Source organism: Acinonyx jubatus, chromosome C2, assembly GCF_027475565.1.
Source record: "Acinonyx jubatus isolate Ajub_Pintada_27869175 chromosome C2, VMU_Ajub_asm_v1.0, whole genome shotgun sequence".
NCBI classification, from domain to species: domain Eukaryota; kingdom Metazoa; phylum Chordata; class Mammalia; order Carnivora; family Felidae; genus Acinonyx; species Acinonyx jubatus.
Window position 1 is genome coordinate 91,195,963 of NC_069384.1, and position 20,187 is coordinate 91,216,149.

General features: G+C 32.9%; 1 protein-coding gene across 9 annotated transcripts in view; it reads right to left on the reverse strand.

Moving 5' to 3' along the window:
* NLGN1 (neuroligin 1) overlaps positions 1 to 20,187 on the reverse strand; it is an 824,073-nt gene that overhangs the window by 431,636 nt on the left and 372,250 nt on the right. For all 9 annotated transcript variants that reach the window (XM_027061411.2, XM_027061412.2, XM_027061415.2 and 6 more), the window contains one exon: positions 17,307 to 17,459. In XM_027061411.2, the coding sequence (XP_026917212.1) occupies positions 17,307 to 17,459 (153 nt within the window). The remainder of the gene's footprint in view (positions 1 to 17,306; positions 17,460 to 20,187) is intronic.

The following is a 20,187-nucleotide window of genomic DNA, read 5'->3' on the forward strand; positions in this document are numbered from 1 at the left end:
ATTATTTTCAATAGCTAAGATATGGAAGCAATCTAAGTGTTCATTGATAGATGAATGGATAAAGAAGTAATGTCACATATATGCAATGGAATACTAAGCCATGAAAAGGAATGACATCTTGTCATTTGCCACAACATGGACGAATCTTAAGGGTATTATGCTAAGTGAAAAAAGTTAGACAGAGAAAGACAAATACTGCGTGATTTCACTTATATGTGGAATCTAAAAAACAAAACAGACAAACCAAAATAAAACCCAGACTCATTGATACAGAGAACAGATTAATGATTACAGTGGGGAGAAAGAATGGGGAGGGTGAAATGGGTGAAAGGGATCAGAAACACAAACTTTTATTTATCAAATAAATAAGTCATGGGGATGTGATGTACAGACTAGGAAATATAGTTGATAATATGATTTTAACTTTGTGCAATGACAGTGAGAACTAGCCTTATGGAGGTGATCATTTTACAATGTTTGCAAAAATAGAATTATATGGTGTATACCTAAAACTAATATAACATTGTCTGTCAATTATACTTCAATTACATTAAAAAAATAAAAACTATATTCTGGTATTAAATGTTAGTCAATGAAAGATATTTCTAGTCATTTATATTATATACATTGAACCTGCTATCAATGTTCAATAAAAGAAAAATCCTCAAACCAAAGTATCAGCATATAATATCACCAAATCATAATCCTGATGCTAAGGAGCATTTTAACTTATATCAATAGTCTTCATAATGATAAGTGGTTACCCAGGGAAGACACAGTGATCGTGATCAGTCATATGATCTGAAGGGGTATGAGAAAAAAACAGCAAAACATGTATTTATATTTATCTTTTATAAAAGCAAAAAGAAATCTAACTTTTCTAACACACAGAATGACACTGAAGCCTTTCTTGGGTATGTAAAAGAAACATGTCATTTAAGTGCACATGTCATATAAACTTGTCATTTACAGTGCATGAGGGCAGGGGGACTGCCTGGCAGCCTGTTATGCCCTTGTTAATTTCATTATTGTAAAGTATGCTGCAGATTACACGGGCCCGCTTGGGTAGATCTATCATTTATGTCATCTAATTTTAATAAAACTAGCACTCACGGGGGGTCAGTGGCTTCAAAAGATTCCTGAAAATTCACCACAGACTGAAGACATTACAGATACCAATAAATCACAAAAAAGGCAAAGCTGACACTTTCTGTATGTGAATGTGTTAAGAATGAGCTCATAGCCAACTAAATTCCAAGGTAGAAACCATGACAATTCAATCCTACCTGACAAGAATTCAGTCTGCAAAATTGTCAAGACTATCATATGGATTTAAATATATTATAACATTGAACTTCTTAAATGTGTAGTTTGTTGCCTTTGTAAACCATCTTTTTCAGTTCTAATAGTCATTACAACGAAATATTAAACTGATTGTAGAAACAATCTTCCAAATATATGGATCACAAAATGTAAAACTAGTATCTTAAAAATAATAAAGCCTGTTTATCACATAATTTTAAAGTAAAAAGCTGTTTTTTGTTTTTTGTTTTTTTTAACTTTATTTTTTATTTTTTAAAATTTACATCCAAATTAGCTAGCATATAGTGAAGCAATAATTTCAGGAGTAGATTCCTTAAGGCCCCTTACACATTTAGCCCATCCCCCCCCCACAACCACTCCAGCAACCCTGTTTGTTCTCCATATTTATGAGTCTCTTCTGTTTTGTCCCCCTCCCTGTTTTTATATTATTTTTGTTTCCCTTCCCTTATGTTCATCTGTTTTGTCTTTTAAAAAGCTGTAAACTAATGTAACATTATGTGTCAACTATACTTCAAAAAAAAGAACTTTTTAAATGAAGATAAAATAACTATTTTTTATTAAAAATTTTTTAAATGTTTATTTAATTTTTAAAGAGCAACAGAATGTGAGCAGGGGAGGGGCAAAGAGAGGGGAGACACAGAATCCAAAGCAGGCTCCAGGCTCTGAGCTGTCAGCACAGAGTTCAACACGGGGCTCAAACTCATGAACCATGAGATCATGACCTGAGTCGAAGTTGGACACTTAATCGACTGAGCCACCCAGACACCCCAAAATAACTATTATTTTAAAGTGCTGTTTCACCTTCAAGATTTTTATCTTCTAATTTTGTAATATATAATCCATTAATACCCTGGTATATGAACGTAACTTGTAAATATATTCATTAATTGAGGGTTTTTGCTTCAAAAATTTTACCTAACAGATGAGTATAATCAAAAAGGTAAAGTATCTAATGTCTAGAGCTGCACTGTCCAGTAAGTAGCCACTATCCACATTAGACTATTGAGTACTTAAAATGTGACCTGTGTCACAAAAGAACCATATTTTTTAAATTTTATTTAATTTTAGTTGATTTAAAATTTTAAAAGGGAAGCAGCATCAAATATTGTTTTCTGATACAACTATATTATTTTGGGAAGACTATATTTCACTTTAGCTGTTGGAAATATAGCATCTGAATTTAGATGTTCTAGAAGTATAAAATATTTTAATGAATGAAAATGCATATGTTCCATTAATAATTTTACAGTGATTTCATTTAAAATTGGTAATATTTTAGTTGAATGAAATATTAGGTTCAATGAAATAAAGTTTTTAAAATTAATTTTGTCTCTTTATTTTTCTTTAATGTGGCTACTATAAAAATTAAAATTACATGTTTGATTGCATTGTATTTCCATCTGATCCAGAAGCAAAGTAGTGAATAGGGAAGTTTCCAAAAGGAATATTTAAGAGAATAGGTCTTTTATAAAATTCAAGACTAGAATAATAAATCATTTTTAACCTATACAAGGTATACATATACACACAAATTGAACACAATGTGAAGATACTTTTTATTGGGATTTATTGAGCTTAATGCCAATACTGACATATAGAGTTAACTGCCATGAAATTACATTGAAATTAGCCAATTTTAATTGTATTTCAGAAAAACAGCAGATTTTTTGCTTCTATGTAAAAACTGGACCAAAAGCAAAGGACAGGAAAAAGAAGAAAAGGATAAATATAGCAATCTTTTTATCTTTTTAAGAAAATGATAGAAAACAACAAGTATGGGATATGGATCATATGATTCTATTTTTAAAAAGGAAAACTAAGTAAATTATTCTTTCCTCTTAAAAACAGCAGATGATCTGAGCCAGCCACAGAAAAGTCTTTTTTATGAAAACCCACTGACTCAGTCTTCCTATACTAGTGGATTAACAAAGTAAAATAATAGGTAGTTTTCTCATATAAAACAAATATCCAATTAGATTTGCCTATAGAATACACACATACCATGGAAATGCATCTCTGTACATGGCTTTAATTTCTGTCTCCCTGTCCCCTATCTGCTCTGTAGCTGAAAGATCCCTCTTGCTGGACTCCAGCAACAAGCAGAGAAAATGTAACTCATAGGCTAGACGATTGCAGGAAATAGAGCATAAAAAAGTATGGTGCATGAATAAGCTTAAACAACAGGATTTGGGCTGCTTATTTTTAAGCATTTCATCATAGAGTTCTATTTTTATAATTGCCCCTAACATGAAATCTCACATGAGAAATTTCTTTTGAAAAAATCAGTGTTTAGAATAAATATCTTTGATTTCTCTGAAAATTGTCATGTTTTACACCCCTTCTGATAATTACAAATAAATAAAACTTGGTAGAGTTTCCAGCTCAGAGTGCAAATCATCAACTCAGAAAATGTTCTGAGATTACATTTTTTTGTCTTTTCCAGGTCTTCTATTTTCTCTAGACTTGATTCATTATTTACATCTGACTATAATTTTATGTATATACTCTGCATAATCTGTCACAAATACTTTCTAGAAAATGGAAGGGTAAAAACACATAAGTTTACTAAATGTGTGGTTAATTGTCTTTCTAAATATTAAGATTATATAAATTATGATAAAATATTACTAAAGGAATACATGGATAATATGCATTTGAATGCAGAATAGCCTGGGATTAGGGAAAAGTTATACATGACTGATGTGGTCCCTGTAAACATCTCCCAGAAAATAAACCCAAATATTAATTGTCAACTATAAACTGTCTATTTTGGTAAATATTGCAGATTGGCTTTAAAACAGAAGAGTCAAGGGGCACCAAGGTGACTCGGTTAAGTGTCCATTTTGGCTCAGGTCATGATCTCCCGGTTTGTGAGTTCGAGCCCCGAGTTGGGCTCTGTGCTGACAGCTCAAAGGCTGGAGCCTGCTTCAGATTCTGTGTCTCCCTCTCTCTCTGTCTCACCCCTGCTCACACTCCATCTCTCTCTCTCTCTCTCAAAAGTAAATAAAAATTTTTTAAAAAAAGAGAAGAGTCAAAAATACACTCTGAAAAACGTATTCTTTGTTGACTTTAAACAGATACAACTGTGGTATATTTCAAGGAAAAACTGTATCTAGTTAAGCATTTTTCTAATTTAGGTTAAAAAGAAAGAATGCATATTTTTTAAAGCTTATTTCATTCAAAGTCAAAAACCTTAATTCTAGCATAATTAAATGACAAAAAATCATTACATATTCTTTTCTGTCAGAAAAAAAATGCTGCAAATTATAATGTTACTAACAAATCCTTTTTAATAATTTATTTCTGTTTGAGTATGTTACATAGTCTTTTAAGAGAACTGACTCTTCTAGAAAAGGTACTGCTTTGAAAAGCTCAAACGCAAAAAGCTAACAAACACCAGAACAGAAATTAGTATTTCCCTTGGATATGTCTCGTCTCAGGAATATGCCTCAGCTCTTCAGAAAGGTTTCTAAATGGTGACTTTGTTGATACATAAATCAATTGAGTAATACAACTTGCCCAGTATTTAGAAATTTTTCTTAAAAAAAATTAAATGTATTGTCTTAATTGTTCTGTTAGATAAAATGGATCGGTGTGTGAGTAATCAATAGTTGAAGATCTCTCACCCCAACCTCTGTTTGTGGCAATAACTGAAAACCTGTAATTAAACTCAAAACAGGTGAAGTATCAAAAGGCAAAGAAATTATAAAATTGTTTTTACAAAAGAACAACCTTAAACTGCGTTTAAAAACATAAATTTCACAGGCCATTACATACATAAAGTCAATAGTTATCCTTTCTTTAATATTGTATATATTTTAATTCGAAGACTTGTGTTTCATCACTCTTTTTATGTTTAATCTAATTCTCATGAACACCAACCTTCTCACTCACTATATGTTGTGCAGGAAACAATTAATGTAGATTGTAAAGGTATGATAAATTCAGAAATCACTACTCAGTTTAAAATAAATTACTGTTGGGGTGCCTGGGTGGCTCAGTCGGTCAAGCGGCCGACTTCAGCTCAGGTCATGATCTCGCGGTCCGTGGGTTCGAGCCCCGCGTCGGGCTCTGTGCTGACAGCTCAGAGCCTGGAGCCTGTTTCAGATTCTGTGTCTCCCTCTCTCTGACCCTCCCCTGTTCATGCTCTGTCTCTCCCTGTCTCAAAAATAAATAAAACATCTTTAAAAAATTTAAAATAAATTACTGTTGTCATGCATTACAGTTCCAGTACCCAGGGCATTTTTCCAGAGGATCCAGGGGCTTTTCATACTACTGCAATTGGGAGCAAAGTATTGCTACCATCAACAAGACCTCACCTCATTTATGTGGGACAAGACATGAGACCTGGCATGCACATGGTTAGTAGTCTTTACTACCCACATCCTCCACTATCAGCCACTCATTCTATCTGTTGTTTATCCTAAGACATGCATATCATAAGAATAGGACAAAGTGAATTAATTTGCATGCTTATTGATTTTTGGATTATGTATGCAGAACACCCTGCAAGTCTTGAGGATATTGGAAAACCAGATTTCTATTTATTTTGTATTTATTTTCTAGTTTGGGATGCAAGGCATCTACTATATTGAGCAGTTAATATACACAAAGTAACAAGGGGAATTGGTTTTATGCATGCCAAAATGAAGGGTAGGCTGCCTAAGCTATGGAAGCAGACAGAAGAGATAAATCAGTCTGGCCTGAGATAATTTTGTAGAAGGTAGGGTGATAGCCAGGCTGTGTAGATTGAGCAAGATGACTATATTTGGCAAGTAAGCAATTGGAAATGGTCCTGGTATGCAGTGAGGAGGCTAGCCTGGCTTGAGTGTAGGACTTTCCAGAAACTAATAGAAGATAAAGTTTGCTAAGAAGAGAAGCAACACACTTTAGCAACCCTAAAATGGAAGGAAAAATCTGGAATGGATTCCAGAGTTAGTGAGAAATATTTAGAAATACAGAGCAGAGAAAAACTAAAGAAAACTGGTATTCTGTTATATTTTTAAGGATTATTTAAGGTGAGGTGCCTGGGTGGCTCAGTTGGTTAAGCATCTTGGTTTCGGCGCAGGTCATGATCTTGTGTTTTGTGAGTTCTTGCCCCGCACTGACACTGTCAGCAGGGACCTGCTTGGAATTCTCTCTCTCCCTCTCTCTGCCCCTCCCCTGCTCACTTTCTCTATCTCTCTTGAAACGAATAAACTTATTTCTTTTAATTTAAGGTATTTTTAAGGTAATTGGGCATGTAAGTTTGGGTCTGGAGGCTTTAAGTCAGCTGGAAAACCTGGTAACCTAAGGTGAGTAGTTAGTAGCAACAGAAATAGAAAAAAGGAGACAAATAGAAGGTATTTTTTTAAATGAACTATGCCAATTAAAAATAGAAAGACAAAGGAAAAGGGAACAATATCCAAGTGTTCATGGAGTAAATTATTCAAGGAAGAACTTTAGAAAGAGAAAGACATTACAAGGTGTTCTGGCAGATGAAATTGCAGTATATTTTTAAGGCAAAGTATTGAAAATGGATGAAATACCAAGGACCATGGCACTAGATAGATCATGGGAAGGGAGGGGGAGTAAGGCCTTAGTTTCTTACTGAGGGATCATCAGAGGTGGGAAAGGATCATTTGAAAGCAAGCTAAACCAGAAAGCAAAATCCGAGCCATCACTTTGTTTGGAACAAAGAGGAAAAACGACACTGGGTGAAGAAGATATTTATATTTCCACTTAAAAAATCATTAATGTGACTAACTTACACACTGCATGGCTTTTCTAGTCACAATAGGGCAGGTGAGGGAGAAAACCTTCAATTGTCTGTGAAAATTCCTATGATTATACTCTCATTCCATAGACCCAATAGTTAAGGGCTGGTCACTCCCCCCCTGGGATCCTTTCCCTGTTTATTGTATTTCACAGACCAATTTTGCTCATTACATTCAAATAGAGAATTTTGCCTGGTTGTTTGTGGGTGGTCTGTTTGTTTGTTTGGATTTTTGCATTTTTACCACAGCTGCTTGTTTAAATGCTTATTTAGCTTCTAAATACATCTTACATCTTTTAAAACTATTTCAAAATATTTTATCTGTCATTTAATACTTAACTTTGTAAATGCATGAGGGGAAAAAAACAAACAAACAAAAAAAACCACAACTAAGCTAGCATGAGAGGTACCAAAAAACAAAACAAAACAAAACAAAACATAATGTTTCCTGAAGCCCTCATTCTACATTTCACTTCCACAAATATTCTTTTTCTTGACATCCTCATCTTTTTGAAAACACAACTTACCAAAATTTGTACGAATAGCTTTGTTGGTTTGTTTCATGTCGATCTGCCTTACATACTTTGAAATCCAGAGAGGAAGGATTGAGTCTGATGTCTGATATATATATTATTTTATATATATTTTTTGAATTGTGAACACCGACCACCCCAACTCCTGGGAACCTGTAGTGGGCACTTATCAAATACTTGTGAATTAATGAGTGAATAAATGAATGACTGAGTTAAGATGATGACTTCTGCTCTGAAAAGGAAACTAAGTTTCTTTTTGCTTATGGTTTGTTAGTTGAAGTCTTTTGAGTACTTGAAGATGGTTGTCCAATTCTGGACCCAGAAGAACACCTTGAGTAGGAATGAGGGAAATTTTTATTCTGTGTTCTTAGGTCTTATTCCAAATGACTGATCTTAATGTCTCAAGAAAATCATAAATCACATACTACCAACTTCCTCCCAGGATTAATAAAAAAACAAAACAAAATTCCTTTTTAGGAAGCTAAGAGCTTAAATAAGGTCAAGGAAACATCATAATATAGTAATTTATTACAGTTTCTTATATTGGCCAGTCTCTGGAATAATACAGATCATATTGATTCACACTCCTTCAAAACAGGAATTTAAAAGATCTCTCCATAACACTGGTTTGATTCATTCCATTATTAAAGATGTAAGAAAATTAGAACCAAAATTAGTCATTTAAATAAGCAGTTGTGGTAAAAATGGAACATGCTGGCTTGATCATTCCATTATCGTTCATTCCATTATTGGCAAAATGTTTATATTGCTTTTTGTGTAAAAGACAGATTTCCATACTCACCTGAGTCAGCCAAGGCTTGGCTGGTCCCTCAATTTTCTATGAGCTAAATATTTGCCTTATTCACTGACTTTACCAAGCATCTCACTTTAATGAGGCGCAAGCCATGTTCTTTGTATCCATAGCAGATTGTCAACTTTGATCAAAGTCTAGGCCTGCTCAACACACTTTTCGAAATTCAAATCTAATCATGTGATTTATCTGCTCAAGCCCTATTATTGTTTCTCATTGTTCTTAGAAGTCCTACACCTTTAAAGAGATGCTGCACAGTCCGCTGCCTGTTTTCAACCTTACCTGACACCAACTGCCCTGTACTCCAAACATTCCAGCTGGGTTTGCTCAGTCCCTTTAACATGCCAAAATTCTCTCTTCCTCCAGCTTTCACCCAGATTTTCCTCACTGCCTGAAGCTCAGCCTCACCCTCCAGTCAAGGACCACATTGGATTAACACCTATTGATTCTTCAGATTCACATAAATTCATTCAACAAATATTTTCTCAGCAAATCCATTATGTCAGGGACTATTTCAGATTATAGACCACCAGACAACAATAAAACAAACAATCCAAATATAAATAGGAGCTAATCAGGTATGATCATTGTAACACAAAGAATTTTAAAAAGGAGATTACTTGTGATATGGTGGCTCTTGTTAGATTGACTGCACATGGATGGTCTCTCTGAGGAGAAACATTCAAACCAAGATCAGAAGAGCAGGAACTAGTCCCACACAGGTATAGGGAGAGGGAACAGCAAGTATAAAATATCTAAAACGGGAATGAATTTGGGGTATATAAAGAACAAAAGATGGGGGCACCTGGGTGGCTCAGTCCACTGAGCATTGGACTCTTGACCTCAGCTCAAGTCATGATCTCACAGTCTGTGACTTTAAGCCCCATATCAGGGGATCCTGCTTGGAATTCTATATCTCTCTCTCTCTGCCCCTCTCCCCCCTCAAAACAAACAAACAAACAAACAAACAGGAAACAAGATGACTGGAAATGAGAGGAGCAGCATTTTGAGATGAACTAAGATATAGGTACAAGAGGTACAGACACTAAGAGATACAGATACATGATACAGATTTATGAAAGGTTTTGTCAGGTCAGGGAAGGAGTTTGAATTTTATTCTAAGTGAATAATGGAAAGCCACTAGAGGGTGGTAAGCAGAAAAGTGAGCTGGTACACTTTATGTTGTAAAAAGATAATCTGGTTTTGCTGTATGGAGAATGGATTATAGGTATGGAGCAAAAATGAAAGAAGAAAATAATATAAGAGTTTCAAGGAGACTTAGTGTGGTAAAGGAGGAAAGCGAAAGAAGAAGACAGATCCAGGATGCATGGATTAATTCAGCAAGAGAAGCTGATGAATTGGATGTTGAGCATAAAGGAGAGACAAATCAGGGAAAATCTATAGAGTTTCACTTGATTATCCAGACGGATGGCAGTGCTAATGCCATCAATACAGTGTTGAAGAGAAGACTGCCTGGGTTAGAAGCCTGGCTCCACCACTTAATGCCATTTGACCTGTCTGACTATAAATAACATACTTAACCTCTCTATTCATTTGTTTCTACACTCATAAAATTGGGAAAATAACAACCCTACCTCACAGGGTTATTGTGGAAATTTAATAATGCAATTAATGTAAACTGCTTAAAATAGCTTTTGGAATATAATAAGTCCTCAATGAGTGTGGCTACTACTATTGCTATTGTTGCAATTATTATAATAATTGTGGAAGACAATGAAATACACTCATGAGAAAATCAACATATTTTAGCCATTAAGGTTGAAATATTCATTAGATATCTCCATGGAGATGCTGATAGGCCAAAGTATGTAACTGTGAAGTTTTAAGGAATAGGCAGTCCTGAAGATACAGCTTTGGAAGTCTCTTCCATAGAGATGGTATTTAGAGCCATGCATGAGGTTCCCTAGGGAGACATTGTAGAGAGGAAAAGGAAGGGAGCCAACAATTCTGCATAATGGTATTTCAACATTTAGAGATCAGGGTAAGAAAGAGATAGGGAAGGAGACTGAGAAGGAGCAGATAGTGAGATAGGAAGTAACCCTGGGGTGATGCCAAGAAACAGCATACTAAGAAGGGACTAGTTAACTGTCTCCAATGCAATGGAGAGATCAGGTAAGACAAGAACAGAGAAGTGGCCAAAGGAATTAACAAAATGGAGGTGCTTGGGAATCTTGACGAGGGCTTTCTCAGTAGAATATAAGAAATGGAAACTTGAATGTCACCTCCTTTGAGAAACATTTTCTGACTTTCTAGAATAGATTAACACTTGCCATTTCTCTAGTACATATCATCTAGATAATTGTAAAGAAAGTTGACTTCGCACTAAATCATCATCTATGTAAAAGATATCATTTGTATAATTATTCATTTCGTTTCTATCTTGCCTAATGGCTAGTAATCTACTGGATAGCAGGGATTACATCTATCATGGTTTTCACATTATTCTCAATAACTAGTAGAATGTCTGATATATAATATTACTCAATTTATAATGAATGAATTAATTAGTTACACTACATGACTGGTTCAAAAACACAATTTTAAAGAAAACAAACTTCTTTTGACTAACACTCACACTAATCGACATGCTTACTTTCAGGTTACTTCCAAATTGTTGGAATAACTAAATAATTGTTTTTATCTCAAGCCACCTGAAATCATTTTGGAGGAAGTAGGTTGAATAAAAATAGTGAACAAATAGTGAAGCTTCTCCTGTGACATTATCTGTCTTATGTTTCTTTATTCCAAAGGACAAACAATATCTCTACTCCAGTAGCTCATTTTAGCATTCAACCTAAAATTGATTGCCATCCCATCCTTATTAAAACTGAGTTGATATAGATATTTGAGAAAAGAAATCTGTGGACCAAGTTAACTGTCCATTGCTGTCAATTGGTTTTTAGCTCTATCCTATTATGAGTGAGTGAAATCACCAAATATCTTCCTTGAATTGCATTTGATTAGGTCTTTTTATGACACTATAGAAATTGTGGACATTTATTATTATGTCCTGGCTTTTATAGAGCATTAATATAAATAATCATATACTGAGACTATATCTGTATCTTTTAAGGACATCAAAACAATCACAGGATTCCAATATTGTTCAGGGTTCCAAATATAAACAAGCTATATGATAAATTTTGCTAGAGTATAGTGTAAGAAAAAGCCGTGTATTTTTTATTGATTAATAAGTATGTTTTCTTTATCTGATTATAACAATTATGAAATACAATCCATTATCCTTTTTACTTTCCTTCTGAAAAATTAAGATATACATTTTATCTTCAATTCTAATATAGATTCATGACCTAAGTGTCTGTATCTTTTCTCTAAAGCATATGTATTCCTATATGATTTTAGCAGCCTATTTACATCTGTGTTTTTGTCACACATTATCTCCACATTTTTGAAGTAGAAAGAGTATTGATCAAGAAAAACTGAAAGAAAGACCTTTTCTCTTCCCTTCAGTTAAACCCAGACATGATCTACTTTTCATGATCTTACTCAAATAAAATCAATCTTATGAAGAATTTTTGACTCTTCAAGGACAGCCTGACTCTCTCTTCTACCTCCCAAGAAAATATTTGGATCATCTTATAAAATCTTATATTTTATTATACATTGATCTCAAATATAAGGTCACATGTAAAGATTTTTATTTGTTTTAGGATTTATAGCCAAACAGGAATAAAAACAACGCAAAAAAATAAAAACAAAAAGACAAAACAAAAACCAAGAATAATGACAAAACATTGTGCCTCTTCAGAAATTAATATGCTTTTTTCTTTTTTAAATTTTTTTCCTTTAATGTTTATTTATTTTAGAGAGAGAGAGAGAGAGCACGAGCAGGGGCCGGGGTGCAGAGAGAGGGAGACACAGAATCCAAAGCAGGTTCCAGGCTCTGAGCTGCCAACACAAAGCCCAATGTGGGGCTTGAACCCACAAACTGGGACATCATGGGGCGCCTGGGTGGCTCAGTCGGTTAGGCGGCCGACTTCAACTCAGGTCACGATCTCACGGTCCGTGAGTTCTAGCTCCACGTCAGGCTCTGTGCTGACAGCTCAGAGCCTGGAGCCTGCTTCATATTCTGTGTCTCCCTCTCTCTGACCCTCCCCTGTTCATGCTCTGTCTCTCCCTGTCTCAAAAATAAATAAACGTTAAAAAAAATTTTGAAAAAAAAAACTGGGACATCATGACCTGAGCTGCAGTCTGTCACCCAATGGACTGAGCCAACCAGGCACCCCAACATGCTTTTCTTTTTAAATCATAAGCATAACTTAGACTTTACCAAATCTCTTTGCTGCTAGACTGCTCAGATTCAAATATGAATCTCAATCACTGCATCCATAGGGATCCATGTGATATTCTTTGCTTTTTAAAATTATAATTATAAAAATATTATTATAAATATGGAAAAGAATGTCAATTATTGTTATCTAGTGAATGTTTATTTCTCCCCTCTATTAGATTGAAACTGTCTAAAGATAAGTACTATATTGTTCTTACTTTTTATCCCTCATAGAAGATGTATGTTATTGGAGCAAGTACTATATATTTGATAACTGAGCACCACCAAAGTTATAGTAAGTTATAGTTCTTTCACTTGTCTAATAATACTTGAAGTATTATCATAAGGTAGAGAATATAGTTATAAGAATCAACAAATTTCATTAGCCATTTCTAATAGAATAAAAATTAATTCAGGTGTTCATTAAAGTTGATATGCAGTAAAGTTAAAAAAAAAAACTTGTGTTTTAAATGATTTAGCCCTGCATTATAAAGTAAGCTAAGTGTAACTGCATTATATTATTGTGTGATTGCTAAGTGTAATTGCTAAGTTTACATTGCATTAAAAAGTAAGCTAAGTGTAATTCTTCAAATACAAGTATGTACACTTCAAACTTTTTCACCAGACATTAGACTGCTAAAACTTGCCAAATTTCAGATAGATATCGGTACTTCCAAAATCTTTAAAACAATTGTTTTCTAATCTAAATCATATAGGTTAGAATTATGAACACATAATTGCCTCCAAAATATCCATATAAAGATCCAAGTAACATTAAATTTCCATCAGATAAAAATTGTGTTTGCCTAAATTAGATCCTAACAATGGTATAAAACTTTTTCATTTTCTCTAAAAATAACTCTTAAATTCACTCTAAATTTAAAGAGGCAGTTGAAACACATTTTTAACACTAATTTAGTTGATATGTTTTTTATTTTTGAGATTTGAAAATATAGCATTTAGATAGTTTCTATTTTCAAGTGTTAATTGCACAATACCCCATCCTAATAGTGTGAGATTTATTTCATATTTCCTTCCGGTTCTTGTTCATAAGTACATATGTTTATCTTATTTAGAACCATAATATTTAATATTATTTCCCCCCTAAAGCTTTTAGGGACATATGATCAAAACACTTCTCCTTAAATTTCCATTATGGTACTTTTATTAACTATACACTATAATATTAAAAATAAGTCCATTAACAATGATTTTAAATGTATTTTAAAAAACTATGCAACAATGTACTAAATAACAGAGGATGATGAGTTAAAGCTGGCTAAGGACAAAGAATGTGTACAACCAGAAGTGAAAGAAAGTCTAAATGTTCACTGGACGGGTGAGACTGAAGAGATAGGGTTGCAGAGAGCTCGAAGACAAAACAGGGGAAGTGAGATTAGCAGGCAGAGCCCTGCTCTTTTTTTCAACCTTTCCCCCCCCCCTTCCCTTTTTTTCAAACTTATTAGCAGTGTTTCTTATGATCATAATAGTGATAGTCTATGTTACCACTCTAAAGGAAACCCCAAAACAGTCTCGGTTGATAAACTAACTCCCACTTATTCCTAGCTTCGTTAGAACAATGCTACAATAGGAGATCTTTTTTTCTTCTATGCCACTTTATTTTGCAGTGAACAAAATCTTATTTTCAACATGAAATGCTTTAAACTGGAACCTTGCCTCTAGATAGCTGTATGAATTTTATTACCAAAACATTATCACATTTTTAGTTATTGCTAAAACAAACAAATAAAACCTGTAATATTTCTCCTCTGGGATGGCAAAATCAATCAACACTAATTACATTACCTGTTTCAGACATCTTGATTTTTTTCTGCAAGTCTTCTGAGAGCAATAGTCTTGTAATTAGCTAAATTGTACACTGAACCCCAAAATTCATATTCTTCATACCAAAGCATCCAAACCAAAACACAGATCAAGATTTCCTCTAATGTGGAACCAAATCTTATCTTCTACTTAATTTCCAACACTCCCAAATGCAAACTAAACGCAATAATTTTGGATCCCATACCCAAGAAACCTTGGCTTACCTTGTTACTATTAGACAAATTATTAACAACAAAACCCTATAATCTTTATTGTTGTAGATCACCTGTCAGATGAGCTGTTGATCTGGTTGTAGTATACTACACATGCTAAGTATACTGAAACAAATGTTTCAATAATTTATTTTTCATGAACTAATTCACTTAAATATATTTTCACAAAGCCCAATACGTATTTTAGGAACAAAGTGACCAGAATATACCTGTTCCAGAACTAGTATCCCAAAAGGCATCTAAAATTGTTCACCAACAGAGTTTCGTGCTTTATCATGTTGAGAGGTCTAGAAAGGACACCTGATTCTTAATGCTGATTATTAGTGAGCAACAAAGGAGCCAACTGAAAGTTAAACCCTAAACTGAAGTACAGCAGAACAAATATTTAGCACTGAGAAAATTATCCATCATCAACACCAACTCTGTTTGCCATTTCACAGACCAAGCAACTGATCAATTTCTTCATTTTTTAGCTGGTTAGTCTACTGTCCTGCATTTCAATCATTCAGAGCATGGCGTTTACAGATAGGATATGAGCACAAATACCGGATTCAAATTGGACCAAAATCAAGTCCTCATCAATTCTGAATACATTAAAAAAAACAGGCAAAGATTTAGTAACATAACAGCTTGTTTTATAGAATCTTACTTTATGTGCGTACAACTAAACAAAGTGAGGCAACATAAAGTATGGCCAAAAGATTTTTTTTTAAATAAAATAAATATATATGATTAAGTGCATGGTGAAGTTCTTGAAAACATTGCGGTCACAAATCGGCATTAAATTTTAAATTTTCAACTGGCAAACTGTTGACTGCTTCGGGATTTTCAATTTGAAAATTTCATAAGAAACTTGAGAATATAAACAACTGAGCTATAAATAATACTTAAAGTTAAATGTATTAAAATTTATTAAGTGTATTAAATAATTAAAATTAAATGTATTAAAATGTTAAAAATTCTTGCATTACAGTCTTGCATAAAAAACAAATGACAACACTAGGATATTTAAAGTTAAGAAGATGATTATGAACAGCTCTTTATATATCTTTCTAATATACAGTTTCATTGGTGGGAAAACACACATTCCTGCTCACTGTAATTATTAGAACATCCAAAGCAATGCCTGATTAGACACTATGGGAAACTAATGTGTATTTGAAAAATGTTACAGAAATATTTTATACCTAAGTTTGCCACGTTATATCTATTGTCTGCCATACTCCAAATTCAAAATAGAAAACCAGAAAGAGATCAAGATTTCACTTTGCAGGGCTAAAATATCTCCTTCCCCAAGACATGTAAAATTGATTCAAAAAAATTATTCTTTTTTTATATTTTGAGATTGGCATGAACATAGGCTTATGATTACATAGAAGTAACTAACACTGAAGAAGAAAGCAAAACTGATTCTCAATGGCCAAAATATATGATATGAACAATTATTATAAAAGAAAATCCTACTTAAATTGCTTTTCCAAAATCTTTTAAAGAATGAGAGTGAGGTCCTTCTTTGTGTGCAAATAACAGTATAAATTGTATACATTTAAAAAATGTATAGTATGTGATAAGACTTTAAGAACAATTAAGTTTTAAAAGATAAAATCTTTTGTGATCAATTGTACTCTTTTAGCAAATACTCTTAACTAATATACCACAATAAAGGTGTTTTATTAAATGATAAAGTAATTTCACTCCTGAGATTGTGGCAATACTATGAAAATATACTTACACAAGTAGAATATCAGGTTTATCTTTTAATAATGGTTTGTTATTACATAAAACAGTATTTCAGAGTGCTTGATAAGTTATTTTGAAAATAGTATTTCCCTATATTTTCTTCAAACCAAGAATCTCCAATTTGATTTTGTTTTACATATATGTATATATATATATATATATATATATATATATATATATATATAATTGACTTGAACTCTTTATCACTTTATGATATCAACACATGTTTTCCAAATCAAATATTTCAATATAAATGCATTGAGACAAATATTTTTAATTCTTATCTGACCAGCTTTTTAAAAACCCAAACCTATACCACAATGACAATCATTCCCCAAAGCCAGTCCATCCACATATTCTCAGAGACTATAAACTTGTTTCTAAGCTCATGTCAAATTTCAGACAATTTTATGGCATTGTAAAAAAGAAAAGTAGAAGGGAAAATTTGTCCAGGGACTAATTTTTCTTTAGAAAGGCCCTGACGTTGTTGCCTTTCACAGTTCTGTAAAGTGAAACCAAGAAATACATTACTCAACAATGTGAATAATTTCAGTACCTTTTACTTTCAAATTTTAAAATCAACCCTGTCTTTCATCACGTAATTTATGAACATACTTATAGAATTTATTAAAACTATCAAAAAATTTGGTTCAAACAAAATCAACAAGCATAGAACAATGAGTGAAACAAAGCAAAGCAAAACAAAATGAGTCAAAAGCAAAACTATCACATACTTCATGGATTAATGGTGAAAAGAAAAGAAGAGACTTCTTACCAAGTACCCCAAGTCGATAGTTGACTGTGATGACGATCACATTGCCATAACTTGCCAAGACACTCCCATCATATAAATTTCCAGTACCTTCCATATATGAGCCTCCATGGATATACACCATCACTGGTTTGGGACCCCCACTGTCCCGAATATCTGAAAAACAAATGGTTGGCAATTGTTCTTATCCTCAAAAACACACATCATGAAGCAGAGAATAAATTTTCCATTTTAGGGACGAAAGAGTATGATTTTAATATAGTTATTTAAATTGCTGTTTTGTTAAAGTGTTTCTTCAGCAACTCATATAATGATCTATTGTAAAGGAGAGGAATAGATATCCACTGTTTTCTGATAAAATTCCGTTAAAAACTATAATCTGAATTTCAAAACTTGGACAAATTGAAAATAGGTGCTTTTTGATTGATTTCTAAAGTGACAGTAGAACAAAAAGAAAGAATGATAATAGTTTTTAGAACTATTTTTTTTAATGTTCTGGACCTCATATGGAATTTATGAACCATATACTAAGGACAATGTTATCACTGCTATTGTGAATAAAACACTCTGTTTTTTCATTTCTTATTTACTATAAGGATTTTATTAAATGCATAATGATTATATTGAATAATTTATGCTCTAACTTGTGAACATAATTATAACACTGTGTTATAGGTTGCAGGAAGTTTCATTTCACGACTCAAGTATTAACTGGCAAATGAATGTTTGGGTAATAACGTCTGTATTTTTGTTGTTGCACTTAGGGGACTGTCACTTAAATGATATTTTTTAGTTAAGTCTGTGTTATCCGCCCAATTCACCTACTCTACCCTTTGGAAGAAGAAAACAGACTAAATTATACTTTTCACCTCTTTGTGTAATATTGTACTCTTCTTAATCCCACTTTGGTTCTCTGATTTTGTCTTGTAGACATGAAACAGAATATACTTAAGTCCAGGTGTCAAGTGCAAAATTTAAGATGATGTTAAAATGATTTCTACAGCTCTGAGTTTTAATCAACTGTGTTTGCTTTTCTAAGACACTATTCCCAAATTTTGTAGTTTTCAGTAAGGATTTCAGTAAGAAATGATATATAAGGGAACCATAAGATAATTTTAATAGATATTAAAAATGCCCTAATCTCTAGAGAAATACATGCTTAACTTTGTATTGGCAAACACGGTGTTAACTATTATATATTAAAATATTATATATGTATGTATATGATTATGAACATTCACATACATACATACATACATACATACATAAAACATTACTATTCTATAATAGCTCATTATCTCTTCTACTTACAATTGAAACAAAATTAGATCAAGTGTATTATCTTCTTGTTAATGCCAATATTAGAAGTGTCATTTAAAATTATAGTTTTGTTCCTTTGCCTTTGACATTTTTTGGTCAAACTTAAATTTCCTATCTTTGCAGTTGAGGTTTCTGCTTTCAGAATGGCTAATATAATACCAACTCATTGAAAAATCTGATGATTATTTAGGTGCTGCTTTACATTTCCTGTGAAAAGGATGACTAATATAAATGTGCCCATTTTTCTACTGTAATAACAAAGTGATTTTCTTAAATGAAAAATTCCTTTTAGGATCAGGAATTGCAACTCAACTCGTTTGTCCAGATTTTCAAATTGGGGAAATAAGCTCATTGCAGAATTTAGAGACTTTTTAAAAAGACTATTTTAAATTTGACTTAATACTAGCATATGAATTTACCATAAGCCCACCACTCCCAAGGGCGTACTTGAGAAGAATGTCTTACCTTTAGTGGTAGAGGAGGATACTTTGACATAGAAACTATCCACTAGACACAGTTCATTTCGAAGAAAAATCTAAATTTATTTTCTCCTTAAATCCTTGGGAGGGAAAATGGTATTCACTCATTTGTAAAGATTTGAGGGCTTGTGGAGATGTTAGGCTTACACAGAGAAAACAATCCTTTGGAAATTTTGAAACTATCCTCCATTTTTAAATGCCTGTTTGCTACATACAGTTTTAGCTTATTTTTCTAGTATGGCTGGCACTAAAGAAGCAATAATAAATTATTAAACTGAAATCATTAACTGACTGTTCACAGCAGACACTGTACTCTGCTAATTGTATGCTTGTAGGTAGCACAGAGGGAGGCTGTTTCAGAATTCTTCTTTAATTAAAATTACATAGAATTACAAAGCACCAACTGTGAACAGTAATGAAATCTTGGTAGAACCATTCTGTTCACCTGGAAAACAATACAGGCACACATTGAGAAGACATGCCACATTTTATACTTAATAACAGAATGAAGTGGACATTGTCAGGAAACACTGAAAATATGACAGTACATCCTAGGAGCCTTTTGAGTGGTGTCTCTTTATTTTTCTTTGAAAATCAGACTTGAAAGAATTACTGATAGTTTGGGCCCATTCTCATTTCCATTTTGTCTTTTCAAACTTCTTAAAGATTTCAGCTTTGTCTAAGAACTTAATATGTTAAGCTCTTTCCAGAAAGGTACATGAAATTTGAATGCTATGTTCTGAACAGTATTTCTTTTTGTTTGAAGTAATCCTGAAGCTAATTCTATATGGGGTATTAATTAATAAAATAAGTAAAATTACTGTATGTAACACCCCTTAAAATTACTGATAGTTTGGAAAGATGCCATATTTCTATTACAGAACAATTGGTATTCTATGATAGTGTTTATACAGAGGTCTACCCTAGACTTTATTTTCTTCATAGTATACAGTCTTTTTGATGCAAATGTAAGTCGTAAATAGTTTAAATAGCATAATAATATAATGATAAATATAAATAGCTTAAATTGTATTTATATTTCCTTTGTTTTTTTATACAGAATCTTTATAAGTGAGACTAATATA